Source organism: Amblyraja radiata, chromosome 2 (assembly GCF_010909765.2).
Source record: "Amblyraja radiata isolate CabotCenter1 chromosome 2, sAmbRad1.1.pri, whole genome shotgun sequence".
Classification (NCBI taxonomy): Eukaryota; Metazoa; Chordata; class Chondrichthyes; order Rajiformes; family Rajidae; genus Amblyraja; species Amblyraja radiata.
The window spans coordinates 61,054,785-61,077,239 of NC_045957.1; the positions used below are offsets into that span (position 1 = coordinate 61,054,785).

Sequence of the window (22,455 nt, forward strand, 5' to 3'; positions counted from 1 at the left end):
CCAGCACCTGTTAAAAGTTCTCTTCAGGTTTAGTCACCAACTATGGAAATATGCTATTGATAGAAATAGATGCAATATAGGTTAATTAGACCAATTCTGAAAATTAGGAGTGATTACTGGCACACTGGTGTCAACAACAAAGGAATGGGAGCTAATGTCAATGAAACAAGACACATCTTGAAGCATCTGTTTGTGTGTGGGATCATTACCTGTGCTGCCTGAATTGACTTTCATAGCCTAGTTGATCAGAGTTAATACATTAAAACAATTACATAATTAAAAAAGGAAATACAAAGCAAGACACAGAGAGAAATGGATGAAAATTTAAATGAAACGTCTACTAACATATCAAATTCAATATACTATACAACATAATTAGAACATTTCAGACTGTCATTTGTACTAAATATTAATGCTATCCTTTGAATTGTTGTAAACTAATTTCTGGTAACAGCAAATTGAGCAACATATCTAGTTAACTTGAAGAGGAATACTATTTCTTTATTCTTGCTAGGCCTTATAAATCTTGCGACTGGATCCTACAGCAGTGCAAAATATCTTTCTCACAATAGCAATTACAGATGGGCAATAAATAATGACCTTATGGGCAACACCCTCATCCCATATAAGAATCAGCAAATTTTATGTACAATTTATTTGTAATGTATTTTATTTCTGCTAAAAGGAATATACAACCAAATAATCCTTCAGCCCTGCAACATGCAAAAAGCACCAGGAGATGGCAGCACAGTTTTCCTCCCTGCAGGTTTCTGGTGCGGCACTCAATTAAAATTTTAAAGTTATCACTTATATGGGCCGCAATTGTTTTCACCAGTTATTAATCAAAACTGTGCATAAAATCCATTTAGTAACCAGCCACGGAAGACAATGATAATCAGCAGCTGGCCATACTATGTTGAATTAATCGACCTTCTGTTAGCCTCTTCATTAGCATCTTCTAAAGCAGAATAGGCTGTCCTGATTTGAGCTTTCATGACTACAGATTGATCTCATTAAATGTTGCTTAAACATATTTTCTAGTGGATCAAAATGTACAATAGGATAAAACATACTAACTTTTTGCAAGTGGTTCCACAAAATATCAGAGGCAAAGTCCTCCCTGCAGGTTAACTGGAACTTTCATACATTCATAGAAACATAGAAATTAGGTGCAGGAGTAGGCCATTCGGCCCTTCGAGCCTGCACCGCCATTCAATATGATCATGGCTGATCATCCAACTCAGTATCCCGTACCTGCCTTCTCTCCATACCCTCTGATCCCCTTAGCCACAAGGGCCACATCTAACTCCCTCTTAAATATAGCCAATGAACTGGCCTCGACTACCCTCTGTGGCAGGGAGTTCGAGATTCACCACTCTCTGTGTGAAAAAGTTCTTCTCATCTCGGTTTTAAAGGATTTCCCCCTTATCCTTAAGCTGTGACCCCTTGTCCTGGACTTCCCCAACATCGGGAGCAATCTTCCTGCATCTAGCCTGTCCAACCCCTTAAGAATTTTGTAAGTTTCTATAAGATCCCCTCTCAATCTCCTAAATTCTAGAGAGTATAAACCAAGTCTATCCAGTCTTTCTTCATAAGACAGTCCTGACATCCCAGGAATCAGTCTGGTGAACCTTCTCTGCACTCCCTCTATGGCAATAATGTCCTTCCTCAGATTTGGAGACCAAAACTGTACGCAATACTCCAGGTGTGGTCTCACCAAGACCCTGTACAACTGCAGTAGAACCTCCCTGCTCCTATACTCAAATCCTTTTGCTATGAAAGCTAACATACCATTCGCTTTCTTCACTGCCTGCTGCACCTGCATGCCCACTTTCAATGACTGGTGTACCATGACACCCAGGTCTCGCTGCATCTCCTTTTCCTAGTCGGCCACCATTTAGATAATAGTCTGCTTTCCTGTTTTTGCCACCAAAATGGATAACCTCACATTTATCCACATTATACTGCATCTGCCAAACATTTGCCCACTCACCCAGCCTATCCAAGTCATCTTGCAGTCTCCTAGCATCCTCCTCACAGCTAACACTGCCCCCCAGCTTAGTGTCATCCGCAAACTTGGAGATATTGCCTTCAATTTCCTCATCCAGATCATTAATATATATTGTAAATAGCTGGGGTCCCAGCACTGAGCCTTGCGGTACCCCACTAGTCACTGCCTGCCATTGTGAAAAGGACCCGTTTACTCCTACTCTTTGCTTCCTGTTTGCCAGCCAGTTCTCTATCCACATCAATACTGAACCCCCAATGCCGTGTGCTTTAAGTTTGTAAACTAATCTCTTATGTGGGACCTTGTCGAAAGCCTTCTGGAAGTCCAGATACACCACATCCACTGGTTCTCCCCTATCCACGCTACTAGTTACATCCTCGAAAAATTCTATAAGATTCGTCAGACTTGATTTACCTTTTGTAAATCCATGCTGACTTTGTCCAATGATTTCACCACTTTCCAAATGTGCTGCTATCCCATCTTTAATAACTGACTCTAGCAGTTTCCCCACTACCGATGTTAGACTAACTGGTCTGTAATTCCCCGTTTTCTCTCTCCCTCCCTTCTTAAAAAGTGGGGTTACGTTTGCTACCCGCCAATCCTCAGGAACTACTCCAGAATCTAAAGAGTTTTGAAAGATTATTACTAATGCATCCACTATTTCTGGAGCTACTTCCTTAAGTACTCTGGGATGCAGCCTATCTGGCCCTGGGGATTTATCGGCCTTCAATCCATTTAATTTACCCAACACCACTTCCCGGCTAACCTGGATTTCACTCAATTCCTCCAACTCCTTTGACCCGCGGTCCCCTGCTATTTCCGACAGATTATTTATGTCTTCCTTAGTGAAGACGGAACCAAAGTAGTTATTCAATTGGTCCGCCATATCCTTGTTCCCCATGATCAACTCACCCGTTTCTGACTGCAAGGGACCTACATTTGTTTTAACTAATCTCTTTCTTTTCACATATCTATAAAAACTTTTGCAGTCAGTTTTTATGTTCCCTGCCAGTTTTCTTTCATAATCTATTTTTCCTTTCCTAATTAAGCCCTTTGTCCTCCTCTGCTGGTCTCTGAATTTCTCCCAGTCCTCCGGTATGCTGCTTTTTCTGGCTAATTTGTACGCATCATCCTTCGCTTTGAAAGTCAAAACGATGAGATGGGAAAATGCAATAAAAAAAGATAAAAGGGAAAGCCATTGTGTTTTTTTAAATGATCTATTCAATTCCCACATCCCTCTTGTCCCACTCCCCTTTCGACAATTCCCTCCATTTATTTTTTGTAAACATAATTATTGATTCAGCTTATCCAATCCACAGGAAAAAATCTTTGCTTCATGCACATCAATTATACCTTCAGTTATGTACTACTTCCAGAAACATCTTACAGAAATAGTAGACTGTACAGTTGCACTGTAGCATGAATCTAGCAATTAAAAAACTCAAATGTTACTGTAAATCATGGAACTCACCCGGAAGATGCCAACCCAGTCCTTTTGATGGGGCTTAATGTATGGAGTCAGCGTGTAATGGCACTCAAGTGGACATTGAGGGAGATAACTTTTTGCCACATTTTGAAAGATCACATGGGCAAAATTCGATGACAGCATTGTGCTGCTTGATGGAAGTGGAACATGAACGATATCCATTCTTTAGCACAATATCTGTAAAAAAAATTTAAATGGGCAAGTTACTCAAATTGCTTTAGTTTCCAATTTATATCACCCGCAATACAACCGAGGATCAAACAACATTTTAAGTATAACAAAGAAATAATGACAGATTCAGCGAGTATATAAAGTTCTTACATACAAAAGTAAGAGCATTTCACCTCATTTTTATGCAGCACTTTTGGAGATGTCCAATAGACATAGGAACAGAATCAGGCCATTCAGTGCATTGTGTTTACTCTGGCATTCAATTATTTCTGATCTATCAGCTCTGTTGCTATACAACTGCAAGGTCTCCAAGTTCAAACACCAGTTCGCTGACCTCCCAAACATTGCCTTTTACATTTGTGTTGGATGCCTGGATCTAAGTCTGGGATAGACATAAAATGCTGGAGTAACTCAGCGGGACAGGCACCATCTCAGGGGAGTGGGCGGGACAAGATAGAATGTGGTCGGAAACAGCAAGATTGGTGGGAGAACTGGGAAGGGGGAGGGGATGGAGAGCGAGGGAAAGCTCTCGCTATTGAATGTTGAAGTTAGACAAAATCAATGTTTATACCGCTGGGGTGCAAGCTACCCAAGCAAAATATGAGGTGCTGTTCCACCAGTTTGTGCCAGGCCTCACTCTGACCCTGGATAGAAAGGTCAGATTGGGAATGGGATCGGGAGATAAAGTGCTGAGCAACAGGGATATCAGGTAGGTTAAGGCGAACTGAACGGAGGTGTTCAGCAAAACGATTGCCGAGCCTGCTCTTAGTCTGGCCGATATACACGAGTTGACACCTGGAGCAGCGGATACAGTAGATTAGGTTGGAGGAGGTGCAAGTAAACCTCTACCTCACCTGGAAAGACTGTTGGGGTCCTTGGATAGAGTCGAGGGGGGAGGTAAAGGGACAGGTGTTGCATCATCTGCGGTTGCAGGGGAAAGTACCTGGTGAGGGGTTGGGAAGGAACAAGTTGACCAGGGAGTTGCGGTGGGAACGGTTTCGGCGGAAAGCTGAAAGGGGTGGCATACTGGACTCGCTGAATGTCCCTATCCAGCTATCCGGCAAGCTAAACAATGAATCCAATAAAGACCAGTAGAGACGAGCTGTCGTATGATGCTTTACTGTATTCAACTGTGAAAAGGCATTGCGTCTAACAAACTCTGTGGGGGGGGGGGGGGGGGGGGGGGGGGGGGGATGGCAATGGATTACACACTGTGAATTACACTGTCTAAACACCATGAGGTACCCTATCTGAGCTGGACCCTTCCTTGTTTTTGACAACTTCCTGTATAAAAGGAAGCGTAACTTAAAGCTGCTGTACCAGAACTTCCAGCAGGTGGCATTAATGCATGTAAACAAAATACAGTCCAGTACACTCCCCGCCTGGGGTCTCCCAGACCCCACGCAAATCTCCCATTTAACCCCCAGAATCCTCGGGAGACAGGAGGAGGAACATTTCAGTGATTGGGCGGATGTAGAGCTTCTGGCCTCCATCCTTGAAGATTCTGACTTCCATTCTCTGAACCTTCCCATCCTGACTTGGAAAAATCTTTGAGATGATTGCCATGGGCCCCTCATTTCTTCTGGCCTGTTTGTCCTTCAGGAGGATGATGTCTCCTTCTTTAAGATTTTGCCTTGTGTCCAACCACTTGTATCGACTTTGCAGTAACAAGATACTCCTGACGCCATCTGCTCCAAAAGGTTTCCACTAGGCTTTGAACACGCTTCCACTCTTCTTTGAGAATAACTCCTTTCCCAAAGTCACCAGGAGGAGGAAGGGGAACGTCTGTCTTCTGAGTCAGGAGTGTAGCTGGAGTCAGAATGAAAGGTGACCCCGGGTCCGAAGACACATGGATGAGGGGTCTTGCATTAATCACAGCTGTGACCTCTGCCATAAATGTCGTTAAGACCTCATGTGTGAGGCAGGCTGCTCCATTGTGGTGGAGCATGTAGTCGATGATACGACGGGTGACACCGATCATCCGCTCCCACGCTCCACCCATGTGGGAGGAATGGGGCAGATTGAATACCCATGTACACTTCTGATCCTGGAGGTATTTCTCGACGCTGTCGGAGCTGGTGCTTGAATCACCCATCTTCAGCTCATGACTCGCACCAACACAGTTAGTGACACAGTCTGATCGTATCTGCTTTACTGGCAACTCTGATGGCAAAAAAAACCTCCTCAGGGCATTGATAAAGCTGCTAGCACTCATGCTCTCTATCACTTCGATGTGCACAGTTCTGGTACACATGCAGGAGAGCAGCACAGCCAACCTCTTGCTGTTGCTGTGTCCTCCTCTGGTCTGGCGTGACGTCACCTCCCAAGGGCCAAACACGTCGTCGCCCACGTAAGTGAAGGGTGGTGCCACTTGTAGTCGTTCAACTGGAAGGTCGGCCATCTGCTGGTACTCATTCTTACCACGGAGTTTCCTGCAGATGACGCACCTGAAGTGGAAACCACTGATGCACCTCTTCGCTCCAACCACCAAGCAACGAGCCCGTCTCACAGCACCCTCAGTGAAGTGCCTTCCTTGATGTTTCACAGCTTCATGATAGTGACCCACAAGTAGGGTAGCCAGATGATGACGTCCTGGGATGATTACTGGATTGGTTTCCTCTGCTCCCAGCTTTGCCTGAGTGATGCGGCAATCCACTGCCACACAATATTGGACACAGCTTGCACAAAGGGCTGTGTGCGGGGAGGTTGCGTGCTGCAGTGGTGCGCTCCAACTCTTGCGAATAACACTGTTGTTGGACACCCTTCATAATGAGCATCTCTGCTTTCTGCAACTCTTCTACAGTAGGGCCTGAACGACAAATGTGCCAACCTTGGCAGCTGTCGCCTTGGTTAGGCTTAGAAGACATACATCGCCGACAACCACCCATCCCAGATCCAGCTTCTAATAATAATGATAATAAATTTTATTTGTGGGCGCCTTTCAAATGTCTCAAGGACACCTTACAGAAATTAACAAGAATAATAAAACATATAATCGGAATAAAATAAATAATAAAGACATCACCAATACACAAATTAAAGACAGAATTCGATCCAAAGACAAAAAATCAAAAACACAATGTGAAGAGAGAGCAGCGGCAGCCAAACCGCGCCAGCGTACACTCTCCCTTCCGACAGCCATCTTGGACACAGAATAAAATATTCAGTCACTCACAAAAATCATCCCCCCACAATGGTTACCAATGTGGGGGAAGGCACAATGTCCAGTCCCCAACCCCAGTTCTCCCAAAGTCAGGCCTATTGACGCCTCCGCTATTGCCTCTACGGAGGCCCGATGTTCCTGGCCGTTCTGGCCGGGTGCTGTTGCCCCGGCGACGGGAGAGTCCACTCAGCGGCTGGGCCATCTGGAACGGCCGCTTCCTAACCGTAGACCGCAGCTTCCGAAGCCGACAAGGCCGCGCCGGTTTGGAGCTCCCAGGCTCCCGATGTTAAAGTCGGCGCCGCCCGCACCGCTCCGCAGACCCGCAGCCCGGAGGTGTTGAACTCGGCGGTCACAGCTCACCGGAGCTCCAGCGCGTCGATCCAGTGCGGCGACCCAGGCAAGGCATCGCCTGCACCGCTCCGCGATAGCGCTCCAGCGCTGTGCCGCCACCGAAGCCGAGGTGCTGGGCGGTCCCCGCCAGGAAACGGCGCTCCATGCCCGCTGGTAGGCCACGAGGACGGGTCAATGGGGCAGCCCGGAGAAAAAGCTGCCACACCGACCAGGTTGGGACCTAGAAATATAGTTACCCCCTTCCCCCCACATTAAAAAGTCTATTTCTCCAACAAAGCACAGGACTCACTAAAACTTCAAAAAAAAAAGTGAATTAAACGGACGGCTGCTGGTTAGCAGCCGTTCCCCAAGATGGCTCCTCTTCTGGGCGAACGGGGCATTGTTGGGACCGTTAATTTGCTTCCTCACTTTATGCACCTGCAGAATATCTCTTCCCAATAGGAGTAGTATTTCGGCCTTTGGATCCAGTGGAGGAATCTCATTGGCAATCTCTTGGCAATGTGTCTGATGACTGTGGTGACGCGCAGCATTGGGAGTGGGGATCTCGGCACAGTTGTTAGGCACTTGATTGCATTTTAGGAGTGGAGGAAGAGGGAGCAATGTCTTCTCATCCAGACTCCAACATGTAACCGCAGGCTGTTCTACCTGCAGTCTGCTTGAGCCCGGCACATGTCCGCAGTGTATATGGATGAAGATTTCCTTTGATCTCAAAGATATTGAAGAACTCAGATGTTGCGAGACAGCGGTTGCTCTGTTCATCTAAGATGGCGTACATCCTGCGTGCCTCTGGACGACGTCCTCTGGATAGACTGAGATGAGACACATCTTAGCACATGCTTTCGCGCTGACCCCTTCACCGCACACCTCTGTGCATCTGGAGGTGATCTCCTGGTTTAACGCTACCTCTTCCTCCCCGCCATGCTCAGATGCGGGGGGAGATGGCTTGGACTGCCAAGGGGCTGGGCCTGGATGTAGAGCAGAGAGGTGTCTGTCACTGTCGCACTCAGTACAATTCACTTCTGCTTTACAGTTCTTGGCAAAATGACTTGTGGAGGAGCAGCAGCGGAAACAAACGGAATGTTCCTTAAGGAAGTGTTTGCAGTCTTCCAGGCTCTTTTCTCTGAAGGCTCTGCACTTCGTTAATGGATGAATCTTAGCATGAATGGAACACAGCTTGGATGGGTCACTGGATTTCTGTGTCTCAGGGGTTGTTGGAGATGCTTGTGTCCTGTGGATGGAGACGAGTTTTACCTTGTCTCTCTATTTTTTCTCTCTTGACAATTGTTGGATGAGAGAATCATAGATTGAAGCTGGGGTCCGTTCTGGTTTTTGCCTCCAATAGTCAGCAAACGCACTAAATAGGGGGAATGGGATGCAGTGGCGGCGTTTATAATTAGATCCAAAGTTGGTCCACTTTTCCTGGATGTTATAAGGAAGCTTCTCAACAATCGGTGCAACTCCCCTGGAGGTGTCAAGGTAAGACAAACCAGGTAGTACCCATCAAACTTCGATTTCTGACAGAAGGTCCCCGAGCTCACGTAGCTCCAATGGCTCTTTGATGGTGATCCTGGGAAAGTTCTCAAGCTTGGTAAAGAGGGCACGCTCAATATACTCAGGTGAACCATAAGTTTCTTCAAGCTTCTGCCAAACCATCGTCAAACCTGCTGATGGATTTCTCATGTCGACAGCCTTAATTCTTGTTGCCTGCTCCGAGGAATCTTTTCGAAGCCATTTTATCAAAAGATCTAGCTCTCCTCTGGGTGAAAGGCGCAAGTCTGCTATGGCGCTTTGGAAGGAGGATTTCCAAGCCCAGTAATTCTCGGGATTGTCATTAACGGCCGTCAATGCCGTTATAACAAGCTGGCTGCGGGCGAGGTATCTGGCGAGGTCTATGGTGGTGGGATCGATATTGTTGTTGGTTCGAGGAGGGTCGATAAAGCCATTGTGGTTAAAGGCTGAAGTTGGCTTTCTATCCTCCAATTTAGGCTCCATGATTCCTTGGACATTACTGGCATTGTGATGCCTATGAAATGAACTGGCCAGATTAGACTTGGTCTGATGAATGGGCGGCAATGAACCAAATAGAATGCTTTCACTCTCGATATCATGATTGGTGACATGTTGGCTTGACTTTGGTTTCCTCCCACTCCAAAGACGTACAGGTTTGTTGGTTAATTGGCTTGGTAAATGAAAAATTTGTCCCTAGGATAGTATTAATGTGCGGGGATCACTGGTCGGTGTGGACCTAGTGGGCCGAAGGGCCTGTTTCCGCGCTGTATCTCTAAACTAATAAAAACTAAAACTATAATGTTTATAATTCCTCGAATGTTGCAAAACATACTCGGCTATTAAATTACGATTATGATTATGACAACTATAATGGAAGAGGAGAACCCCCCGTTCCCTAAAGAATGAGAACATCTCCGCTGACCTGGTATGGAAAATCTCATCCTGGGCACAGAAGCGGCTTAGACGGAGGAATTGGGAGTTGGGGATATAGTCTTTAAAGAAAACAGGGTGGGAAGAAGAAGTGTAGTCTAGATAGCTATGGGAGTTATTGGGTTTGTAATAGATGTCAGTCAATAGTCTGTCTCCTGTGATGGAGACGGGCGAGATCTAGAAATGGTAGGGAGATGTCGGAGATGGTCCAAGTGAATTTGAGTGCAGGATGGAAATTAGTTGTGAAGTTGATGAATTCAGTGAGTTCTGCTTGGGTGCAGGAGGTAGCACCGATGCAGTCGTCAATGTTGCGGAGGTACAGTTCGGGGAGAGGGCCAGTGTACGCCTTGAACAGTGAACTTGTTCGAAGCACCCCACAAAGATGCAGGCATAGCTGGGGCCCATGCCAGTGCCCATAGCTGCGCTTTGGATTTGGAGAAAGTGGGAGGAGTCAAATTATACATTGTTACGGGTAAGGACCAGCTCAGATAGGTGGAGGAGAGTGTTAGTAGACGAAAATTGGTTGGTTCTGGAGGGGTTGAAGGCCTGCCTGATGGGGGATGGAGGTGTAGAGTGACTGGACATCTATAGTAAAGATGAAGGAGTGGGGGGCCTGGACAACGGAAGATATTGTAGAGACAAAGAGCGTATGAGGCGTCTTGGACAGGTAGGGAGGGATTGGGCCAAGGGGCATAGAATGGAGTTGAGGTATATGGAAATTAATTCAGTGGGACATGAACAAGCAGAAACAATGGGTTTGTCAGAACAGTTCTGTTTGTGGATTTTGGGGCGAAGATAAAATTAGGCCGTGCGGGGCTGGGGAACTATAAGGTAGGAGGCTTTAGAGGACAGAGTGCCGGAAATAATAAAATCAGAAATGGTGTGTGATATTAAGGTCTGATGCTCGTCTGTGGGATCATGGTCCAAGGATAAGTAGGAGGAGGAGATGTCTGAGAGTTATCGCCTGACCTCAGCCAGAGCACGGCACCTCCCTTGTCGGCAGGTTTGGGTTTAGAACTTCTAGTTGCTATTAAGGAAAAATACATGCATAGAGAGAGATCTAGGAACAAGGATCTGCAGATGCTGGTTTACAAAAAAAAAAAAGACAAAAGGGGTGGAGTAACTCAGCGGCATCACTGGATAATGTGGATAGGTGACATATCTGGTCTGGATGCATACTTGCACAAAGCCAGGATTTATCTTTGTTACTACATACACTACCCTGAATCACATTTCTACCACAACCTACCAAGCATGAAAAATAATCACATGAAATATTCATGACCAAAACCAGTGGAACGATACATCTACAACATTTAAACATGAGGTGAAGAGAACCGGCAAGTAAATGTGCACCAAATATCTTAATATTGGCCAATAAATAACTTAGAATCATTTATTTTGGTCATTGATTTTAGATATTAATGGATATCTAACGTTCCTTCTTACACTGAAATGAGAAATTGCATTCAGAGATAGAGAGTGCAAAATCTCAAAAACCTGTCTTGAACAATATATACAAAATTTATTGTTCCACGTTATTGAAGATTCCACACATTCATCGACGATATTTCCAATAATCTTGAGTAAGCCATTGGGCAGGACAGCAGAGAAATTATTGTTTCTCCCAAAATAATGCAGGAATATTCAACTGAGAGTGTAAATGGGGCGTCGGTTTTTTGTTTCACCCTCAAGGGCCTGTCCCACTTGGCCGTCATTTGCGCGCCATTTACGCGACCTCCAAAAATTTGGTCGTCGTGTTGTGACGCACGGGTAGCGTGTGGGTAGCGCTGGACGGGCGCATGGAGGCTTGGAGTGTGGTGTTGCGCACGGTACCGCGTGGTGCTCCAGGATTTCCGCGCGGCACCGGCGTGGCATATCGCTTATGCACGCGGACGCGCTGCGGTCGCATGATGACATCCTGACCTCGTATGTGTAGTGCGTGGTGACGCATGATTACATTACCGTGCATAACCATGCGCCGCTGCGCGCTGCTCATACGCAGTCGGCCCGCCTTTTACGCGTCATGGATATAAGTGCGCGCGATTTTAAAATTTGCAGTTTCGTAGAGAAAACTACGTAGTGAAGAGCAAAATACACTAAACCGGAAAGTGCAAAAGTGAATTGACGCTTCACTTGCAATGACTGCTTGGGTCCCTGGATTGTGGGTAAGGAAGAGGTTAAAAGACAAATGTTGTATCTCCTACAGCTGGATGAACGAATGACATGAGAAGGGGTGCAGTTGGTAGAAATGGAAGAGCAAACCAGATAAGTGATACAAAATGCTGGAGTAACTCAGCGGGACCGGCAGCATCTCTGGAGAGAAGCAATGGGCGACGTTTCGGGTCTCGACCAGTCTTCAGACCCGAAACATCATCCATTCCTTCTCTCCAGAGATGCTGCCGGTCCCACCATCTTCAATTTAAAGCAGCATCTGCAGTTCCTTCCTACAGATTAATTTGGTCTGCAGCATGCTACTTTTCATTCACCTCTTTTTTTTTTTTTTTAATTGGGACATTACATCTGCAGTTTTCCAATTCCAATACATAGCCAATTAACCTGTAACCCTGTACGTCTTTGGAGTGTGGGAGGAAGCCTGAGATCCCAGAGAGAACCCACGCAGGTCACGGGGAGAACGTGAAAACAAGCCCCCATAGTCAGGATCGAACCTGGGTCACTGGTGCTATAAGGCAGCAACTCTATTGCTCCGCTACCGTGCTGCCCACAGTGAGATTGAATGGTGTGACTTTCTTTTCATTGTTACTCTACACATTATATACCTTTAAAAATATTTAGTAATTCACTTTAGGCATCATGTCTTTTACTTTCTCAGTGTACCTACAAACCAGTGTACTGACAGACGACACGATTTCCAGTTCAGTTCACATGATAACATCCTGGATGATATAATCATAATTGAATATTGGTCAATGTAGGCATCATTATTACAATGTATGTGTCCAAGACAGACTCGAAGCTAGTTAAATAATTGGAAATCATTTTGCTTTATCTAAATCTCAAAATAAATTATGTCATATCTAACAAAGTCGATTTTTTGTAACAGCATACCTGAATATTTGCATTAGTTTTATCACCGAGGCTTCTTCATGTTATAAGAAAACATGTGATTGCTCATCTATTCATTTATATAGATCATTTCAATTACAATATGAACACACATTTATAGCGTAACTAAAATTAACTAAGATTTATAATATTTTACAGATGTAAATTAGCATTCAGATATAAATCTACATATACATAAACCTGCTATCAACTTTTCCACTAAATTTAGAATCAAAACTGCCTATGCAAATCTATGATTAATTGAAGGTAGACAAAAATGCTGGAGGAACTCAGCGGGTAAGGCAGCATCTATGGAGAGAAGGCGATACTTTGGGTCGAGACCCTTCTTCAGACGGATGTCGGGGGGGGGGGCGGGAAAAAGAAGAGAAGAGGCTGAGACAGTAGGCTTGTGGGAGAGATGGGAAGCAGGAGAGGAAGGAGGGAGAAAGCAAGGACTATCTGAAGTTAGAGAAGTCAATGTTCATACCGCTGGGGTGTAAACTACCTAAGCTAATTATGAGGTGCTGTTTCTCCAATTTGTGCTGGGCCTCACTCTGGCAATGGAGGAGGCCCTTGGACAGAAAGGTCAGATTCTGAATGGGAGGGAGAGTTGAAGTGCTGAGCCACCGGGAGATCAGGTTGGTTAGTGCGAACTGAGCGGAGGTGTTGGGCGAAGTGATTGCCAAGCTTGCGCTTGTTCTCGCCGATGTAGAGAAGTTGACACCTGGAACAGCGGATGCAGTAGATGAGGTTGGAGTAGGTGCAGGTGAACCTCTGCCTCACCTGGAAAGACTGCTTGGGTCCTTGGATGGAGTCGAATGGGGGGCGGTAAAGCGACAAGTGTAGCATTTCCCACGGTTGCAAGGAAAAGTACCCGGGTTTGGGTGGGAAGTGATGAATTGACTAGGGAGTTACGGAGCGAACGGTCTCTACAGAAAGCAGACAGGGGAGGAGATGGAGTAGATGTGGCCAGTGGTAGGATCCCGTTGGAGGTGGCAAAAATGTCAGAGGATTATATGTTGTATGCAACATTGATTAATTGAATGTCTACCTATTCGATCCTAAAGCTATTTCTTTTTGTTTATCATCCATTTTACCACTGACCATTATTTAATGTTGACAATCTCTAAAAGTGGATAAGGATGTTTCTTTAGGAATATGACCATGTCAGTTAATTAATCTCTGCAATTTTGTTTTTGCTATTGTCAATGTGCCAATGTAACATTTTAAGGATATTAATAACTTGAAAGACTTTAACGATGATTATGGTAACTGGGAGGTTTTTATTGATGACCGACAGAATGGCAACATTGACAGATAAACAGTGGTTTCAAAAGCTTAATCGTGGACGCCAGTATGTTTAGCAAGACCACATTAGCCAATGGCATATTCTGTTGTGGCGGATGTGACAGACTATTTTTGCAGAATTTGTTTATTTAATCATAGGCATAAATTCTGTACATCCAATGTGATGGTTGAATAATTATCACCTCATTTTGAAGAAAAAATGCTAACCACGTGTAAAAAACATTGTAGTACTGTGTTTAAAACTGTTTCTCTTTAGACTGGGTGATCAATATGTCAAATTCAGCTACACCAAATATTTTTTAATCAATAACGTGTTATACTGCATTTGGAGACATTTGCATTTCAATTTCTTGTGGTCTTGGATGGAGCTGTTGCCAACCCATACCATGATGCATCCCAATAAAATGCTTTCTACGCAGACGTTGGTGAGAGTTATTGGGGACATGCCGAACTTCCAAAGCCTTCTAAGGAAGTAGAGGTGTTGGTGTGCTTTCTTGGCCATTGCTTCAATATGGGTGGTCCAGAACAATTTGCTGGTGATATTTACTCCTTGGAACTCAAAGCCTTCATCCATCTCTTCTTTGGCACCATCAATGGGCATGTGTACAGCATCACTTCCTGAAGTCGATCACCATCTCCTTTGTCTTGCTGACATTGAGAGAAATATTGTTGTCTTCACACCAGGTCACGAGGTTCTCAATCTCCTTCCTGTAATTCGCCTCGTCATTATTTGATATCCACCCCACAACGGACGTGTCATCCGCAAATTTGTAGATTGAATTGGATGTGTAATTGGCTGCACAGTCGTGGGTGAATGAGGAGTAGAGAAGGGGGATGAGAACACATCCTTGCAAAGCACCCATGTGGACAATTATGGTAGAGGATGATTTTCTGTTAGTGAGGAAATCGAGGATCCAGTTGCAGAGATGAGTGCAGTGAGAGAGAAGATAGATAAGCACCTATTAAAGTTACATGCAATTCTAGTCATTCTTAATTTTGTCTAAGAATTAGATCCATATTGGGCTTGAACCGAATCATCTGCTTTAAAGGAGTGACTGTCAGATTAAGTCACATCGAGTACATGAAGAAAATTTAAGAAAGTGAAATATTTTCAGTGTTATGCATGCACTACAAATAGAAACACTTAATTACTCATTAAAAACCAGGTTGCTTAGTGCTTTTTAGTCTACTGGAAAAATAGGGCGCATGACAAATATAAAAGACCCATTTTCTTTTGCTTATGGATCATGGTTGTCCATTGCAAGGCCAACTGCAGGTCCACCTGGTGAAAGTACTCCCATTGTGGAGTGGGAGGATGTAAAATTTCAGGATGAAGATACAGTGATAATGAAACAGAATAATATTTCAGATGCTAGATGGAGCATGATTTGAAAATTAATAGTTGTTATTGTCCATCTCAGCAGTGGAAATTGCAAGTGTGGGAGCTTCTAACAAAACGGTCCCAGCAAGGAACTAAAGTATGCATCCCCAAGATGCACTGCAATCACAGCAATTCATTGATGAAGTAAACAAAGATTTGGAAAGATGAACAGAATTTGAAGGCATTAGCTGTAAGGAAATGTTGAATAAATTTGGATTGTTTTCTCTGGAGGTGTGTATGAAGGGAGACCTAATAGAAATATATAAAATAAGAGGAATAGATAGGGGAGACAGTCATGACCATTTTCCAAGGATGGAAATGCCAAAGCTTTAAGGTGAGAGAGGCAATGTTAAAAGGAGACGTGCAGGGCAAACTTTAAAAAAAAAATATAAACACACACACACACACACAACATGGAGATGTGCATGGTGATTCCTTTTTAAACACAATCACGGAGATGTGTTTATAAAAACAGACAGATAAGCAGGGCGTTTTTTTTTTACACATACAGTGGTGGGTGGCCAGAATGTGCAGCTAAGGGTGGTGGTGGTGGCAGATACGATAGTGGCATTTAAGAGGCTTTTGGATGAGGACATGGATATGCAAGGAATGGAGGGATAGGGATCACATGCAGGCAGAGGAGTTTATAGAGGCATATTTGGCATGGCATTGTGGCCCAAAGGGCCTGTTCCTGTGCTGTACTGTTCTATGTTCAATACTGTTGAATGTCATGGATAAAAGACTATATGCACTCTTCTTGAAGACAATCATTGGCTGACACTTGTGCAGCATAAACATTACTTGACCCTTATCAGTCCAAGACTGGCTATTATCTCTGTTTTGCTGCCTGCATGCACAAACCATTTTATCATGCAACTGGTTGCAAACAGAATTGAACAGAGATAGAAGTGGGACAAACTGTGATGGACGTCAAGATCTTAAGACCGAAGCATACCGAAACTCCTGCATTAATGTCCTGGGTTTGATGTCTGAATGTCAGAATCAGTCTGAAGAAGGGTTTGGCCCGAAACGTTGCCTATTTCCTTTGCTCCACAGATGCTGCCACACCCACTGAGTTTCTCCAGCATTTTAGTCTACCTATAAATTAGGTGGTAATGGAGACATTTGATGAAAAGTAAAATTTCTGATAAGGCTGTGTCTAATTGGTCCTGATTTGGTTGAAAAACAGGCTCAGTTCACAATTTTCCACCCCTCCACACCTCTGCAAATAGTGGAGGAGGGTAAAGGGACTGTCCCACTTGGCTGTCTTTCGCGCACCATTTACGCGACCTGCTAGCGCGTGGATAGCGCGGGGATGGGCGCACGGAGTGGTGTGGAGGAGTGTGGAGTGGCGTGGAGGAGTGTGGACTTCGTCCTGCACAAAATCTTCGCGCGCCACCGGCCTGTCACGTAACTGACGGCCAAAGTGGGACAGGCCCAAGACCCTGGCGTGACGCAAGTCTCACCTCCAACAGCAGCAGCAGGCAAACGATCGTCGAACTCAGCCTGGGGCTCACGGCCGTTGCGGATCCGGATCCGCCCCCACTTCTACTCCCAGAGCGGGACCAAGAAAATTGAAGATAGACACAAAATGCTGCAGTAACTCAGCGGGACCGGCAGCATCTCTGGAGAGAAGGAATGGATGACGTTTCGGGTCAAGACCCTTCTTTTAGACAGAAGAAGAGTCTCGACCCAAAACATCATCCAATCCTTCTCTCCAGAGATGCTGCAGGTCCCGCTGAGTTACTCCTGCATTTTGTGTCCATCTTCAAATGACGTCATGCGCTCCAGACGGCTGTGCGGGCGCATGATGACGCGAGCGAATCTCGTGGGACCGTCACGCCTCAACGCGACGATTTCTCGCCCTCTGTGCTGCGAGTGCAACAGTTTCGTTCCGATCGATGGTATATGTAAAAGTTATTGAGGTTTAAAAATCGTAAAAACTGCTCATGCGCAGATTGCTGTCAGTCACCGCCACGCGATTGGTCTCCTCTCCAGTCACACAGGAAGGGGCGTCGCCACACTGATTGGCCGCGTCTGCTGTCAATCGGCTGGAGGTCGCCATGGTGAAGGAGTGGCGCCGCTGCCCGAGGAGCTGCAGCCGCGCAGTACCTGGTGGGGAGGATGGTGCCGCGGGCCGAGCCCAGTGATTGGGCCTGCGCTGGAGCCGCGGACTATAGCCAAGGATAAGCCCGGGGACTGGGCCTGGGCTGGAGTTGTGCCCAAGCCCGGGTTAAGGTGTACCAGCACCTCGGGGGCCACCAGGCCGCCGCCAACCTGCTGCACAACCTGCACTTCCTGCTCTGCGGCCAACCCTCCACCCTCATCCCACTCCCGGCACAGCGAGCCCAGCTCCTTCGAGGCCCAGGTCCGCGAGTGCTTCGGCCGCCGACGGCCAGGACCGGGCCGAGTACGAGAACCAGGCTGAGTTCCAGCCTTGGCGCTGCTCTACAACCTGGATAGGTGCTGGGGCAGAGAATGGGAGTGAGGGGAGGAGGATGAGGGAAATGGGGTAATAGAAAGAGATGGGGCAGGGGCTGCGAGATGGGGCAGGGGCTGCGCCGAGCCCTGCTGTCTGAGGGAGGGAGAGGGAGGGAGGAAAGAGAGGGAGGGAGGAAAGAGAGGGAGGGAGGAAAGAGAGGGAGGGAGGAAAGAGAGGGAGGGAGGAAAGAGAGGGAGGGAGGAAAGAGAGGGAGGGAGGAAAGAGAGGGAGGGAGGAAAGAAAGGGAGGGAGGAAAGAAAGGGAGGGAGGAAAGAAAGGGAGGGAGGAAAGAAAGGGAGGGAGGGAGTGGGGTAGAGGGGCAGTGGAGTGCATGGGGTGTAGGGTGGAGGGTAGAAGGGGCCCAGGGTGATGGGCAAGGTAGGATAGAGGGGGTGAGTAGAGGGAGAGGGGGACAGGGAGGGTGGATTTGATGGGAGAGGGATGGGCGAGTGGTGGAATATTGCGTTGGGGGAACGGGTTACTTGTGGGGAACGGGTGAGTGGTGGAATATTTCGTTGGGGAACGAGTTACGTTGGGGAACGAGTAGCTTTGGGGGGCCAGGCCTCCTGTGTGACAGGGACCCAACGGGTCCCACTTAGTCCAGTATAAATAAAATTGCAATCTCAAAGTGTATCAATAATACAAAAGTTTAAATTGATGGTAGAAGTTAACAAAGGCAATAACATTAGGAGGACATAGACAGGAGAAATGTCATGATTATTAGGAACAATGAATATACAAAATAAAATAATCAATGTCAAAATGAATACTTAGGCAAGGGTAGACAACATTTGGTACATGGTAGGGGAAATAATGACTTAAAATAGCATTAACAATCCTTACTAGTATACTGATATCCATTTTCTCATCAGGTTTTTAGAAACAAATGGATGGATAGAATACTTTATTGTCACATGTGACAAGGCACAGTGCAATTCTTTACTTGTATACCCAATGTATACGACCTACGACGAGTTAAGGCAAAGCATTCAAAAGATATTTACTGGAATGTTACGATGAATAAAATAAAGACAAATTCAATGTGTGTTCTCCCAAAAGCAAAACTGATAGGGAGAGCACGGATATCTTCAAAAAACCCAGAAAGTAAATATAGAAAAATGATTTCAGTGATACAAAAGGTGGGTATTTAGGTTACAGATTTAAAACACCATTAACAAATAAATAAATTTGAAGCCCACAGGATTATAGGGATGCAAGTTTATTAAATAAAATAAGGTAAAAATAGAGTTTAGAGTTGAAAACGGCAGGATAAAAATATTTTGCAGGAACACAAACTAAAACACAAAAAAAAAAAAATTACAGGGGGAAATATTGCCATTGAGAAGGCATGACTGTTCTTTCAGAGACATACGATGGTTAACTGACCTCAAAACCATGCCGATTTCATTCTATAAATAGAATGAGATGTCATCATTCAGAAACTCGTCAATTCAATATTTACATTTTAATGCTAGCAAAAATGTTTTGTAATTATGATTTATTTCCTTTTAAACTAGTTGTATCAGTGAAAGCAGCACCTTTTATGGGAAAACAATCAGATTACAATTGCAGGAATATACACTGCAACGGACGTCTCCATAAATCCTAGTATTATGTACTACTTTGAAAATACCCCAACCACATTATCTACACAAAATTTTCAGAATATTTATATTTCAGGGTCCATTCAAATGTAAAACCAGAGAGCAAAACACAAACAGCTGGAGGAACTCAGTAGTTCGGGCAGTATCTGTGGAGAGAAATGGACAGTCGACATTTCAGGTCGAGGCTCTTCCTCTCATCTGAAAGAATGGAGGGAAGATAGAAGGGTCTCGACCCGAAACGTCACCCATTCCTTCTCTCCAGAGATGCTGCCTGTTATGAGATGCTGAGTTACTCCAGCTTTTTGTGTCTATCTTCAGTATAAAGAGCATATGGGCTGGGACAATAGCAGTCACAATGGGTGAATCTAAATGAGGTAGGGTGGTGGCTGGAATCAGGTGGGATAAGAAAGGGGTGGAGGAGGTAGAGGCTGCAGATGATGGAATTTAATGGGAAGGGAAGGTGGAGTGGGTTAGGGTGGGCACCCAAATGGGAGGAGCGTGTGGGCGATGGGCATATTCAGAGGTGCCAGGCTGTTGTCAGAAAGGGAGGATCTGAGTAGAGGGGTGCCATCTCCGATGAACTGAGCTCTGACAACTTGCATTCATTTTCCACACACACTTTATTTACTTGTGCACAAGGAGAGCAGCACAACCCCAGTTACTGTACTACCCTAAAATTCCACTCGGAATGGTCAATGTTTTATGCAGATTTTGACCCTTTAAATTGTGCGCACTATCTAATTTCTTATCATCAATAACAATATGTTCTCAAAACACCAATACAAATACAATAATACTAATACAAGTAAAACAATATGCTATTTAATCCTTTATTTAATTTTTAGTAAGGATGACTATCAATAACCTTGTAGTGTGCGTGAAGGAATACTTATCAGGAACACTGGTGTATGTCAATGAATGCCTAAAGATTGTGGCGCTGTACAACTATCTTAACCTTTGTCATGCTGCAGTTTCCACAAGGGAGGGTGGGGGGGGGGGGGGGGGGGGGGAGAAAGAGAGAAGCAGGTTACTTAAATCTAGAGAATTCAATAGTCAACACCATTGTGTTGTGTAGATGGTTCATGCATGCAACCAATAATATATTGCAAGCAGTCAGTGCTGGAATGTGTCTAACCTGAGTGATCATTAAACAATAAGTAAAGTTACAAGTGTGTCAGACTTAACTGCTTTACATGTTGTATATAATGAATCTAAATACTATCTAAAATCTAAATGCAGTTACTGAATACAATCTACTGTTTCTCTAATCTGCAAACTATTTTGACACATTCCATCTCCTTTTCCTTCAACTAACTCCATCCATTTCCTTCCTCACATGGATCTACCCATTATAGCCCTGGTTCTTGACCAACCTCCTCATATGTATATTTTAGTCAGGACAAGGGTCTAAGCACAAAACATCAACTGTCCATTTCCCTCCACACATGTTACACAACCCAAAGTTCTCCAGAACTGTTTTGCTCATGGTTCCAGCATCTAGTCTCTCATATTTCCTCAAAGCAAGAGAATATCATCTATATTTGACTAAATATTTTGCAACTCAGAAATTGCTATAAAAAAAAGCAACCTTCAGTTCAGCAATCGGATCCTTTTTCAGCAGATGTGTCCATATTCACAATCTACCACTGTTCTACACTTCAATAAGAACCAACTCTACATTAGTTACAAGGGATTTTCAGAATCCCACTCGAATTGAGTCGACTTTATTTATATAGTAGGCTGTTTGACCTTTGGTTGTTTGCTTTCATTCTCGTATTGACACTCTTCCCTTTCCGAGCACAAGAGAACTCCGATTCCCAAGTCCCAATAACTGCGACATACAAACGGCAACTGAGAGCAAGTGCTGGAAGTGGCGAGGAAAACCATTCACCGTTTAACAGCGCACAAGACAGGTCGTCGAAACTGAAGGGAAGCGGAGGCAGATGTCGGGAGATTACCGGGGAGTTAGTCACGGTGCCACCGGGTACAAACCGTGCCAACTGGCGGCCTGAGTCACACAGGGCCGCACTCGACTCAGCGGGCTATGGACCGGGCGGGCCCTGGCACCGGGGAAAGTGGCCGCCGCGGCCGAGACGCCTGGTCCGGAGCTCGGCTCGGGACAGACAAGCGGCGATCGGGACCAACTTTAACCCTGCCGTTGCCTCCTGTTACCCCGGTGACACCGGAGGGTCAAGTGCCCGCTTCCCGTCGCGGCCCCGCTCAGAGCAGAGCAGAGTAGAGCGGGCGAGGAGAGGAGAGGAGGAGACTCACTCACTGACTCACCTGGTCGCCGCGGTCCCCGCTGCTGCTGCCGCCGCCGCCGCTGAACCTGCTCCTCCTGCCCCGGCTACACAACTCCGTCACCGAGGCCGCTCGGCTCGGCCTGTGACGGCATAAACCAGCCAGACAACAACTTCCTGGGTCAAAGGGCGGCAGCCAGCCAGCACCGAGGGCGGGGCAAGGACAGAGGGAAGGGGGAGGGGGAGTGAGGGGAGATAGATAGATACTGCTCTAGTATGTTTGATGGTGAGCTCCTTCTCCCTGTAACCACGGTCTGGAGCAAAGGATTCAGTCGTAGTGAAGAAGGGTTTCGGCCCGAAACGTCGCCTATTTCCTTCGCTCCGTAGATGCTGCTGCACCCGCTGAGTTTCTCCAGCTGTTTTGTGTACCATGGAGTAGCAATGTCACAAAATTTTGAGATTTTAAAAATCAAGTCTGCAATTTATCCCATCAGATAAAGCATAAAAAGAAGTTTAATTTGACACCTAATTCACTTTCATATCTCAAGTATTTAAAAAGTTATGGCCATTTTCATACTGGGAAATTAGCATCTTGTTCCCTATTGATTTTCTATGGACATAACAAAAAAGCTGTGATCGTGGGCAGTCAAAAGCCCATAACCTTCTTAAAAATTAAGAGAACTGAATGAAATTTTCAGTTATTGTAGATTGAAGCATTCTGAAACAAATATAAAATAATCTTACTTGGATGACCTG

General features: G+C 45.4%; 1 protein-coding gene across 4 annotated transcripts in view; it reads right to left on the reverse strand.

The window, feature by feature from the left end:
• tax1bp1 (Tax1 binding protein 1) overlaps positions 1-21,886 on the reverse strand; it is a 94,216-nt gene extending 72,330 nt beyond the window's left edge. For all 4 annotated transcript variants that reach the window (XM_033047501.1, XM_033047509.1, XM_033047494.1 and 1 more), the window contains exons 1-2: positions 21,743-21,886; positions 3,480-3,671 (exon numbers count right to left, since the gene is read on the reverse strand). In XM_033047501.1, the coding sequence (XP_032903392.1) occupies positions 3,480-3,656 (177 nt within the window). In that variant the 5' untranslated portion in view covers positions 3,657-3,671; positions 21,743-21,886. The remainder of the gene's footprint in view (positions 1-3,479; positions 3,672-21,742) is intronic.
• Positions 21,887-22,455: the final 569 nt, after the last annotated feature.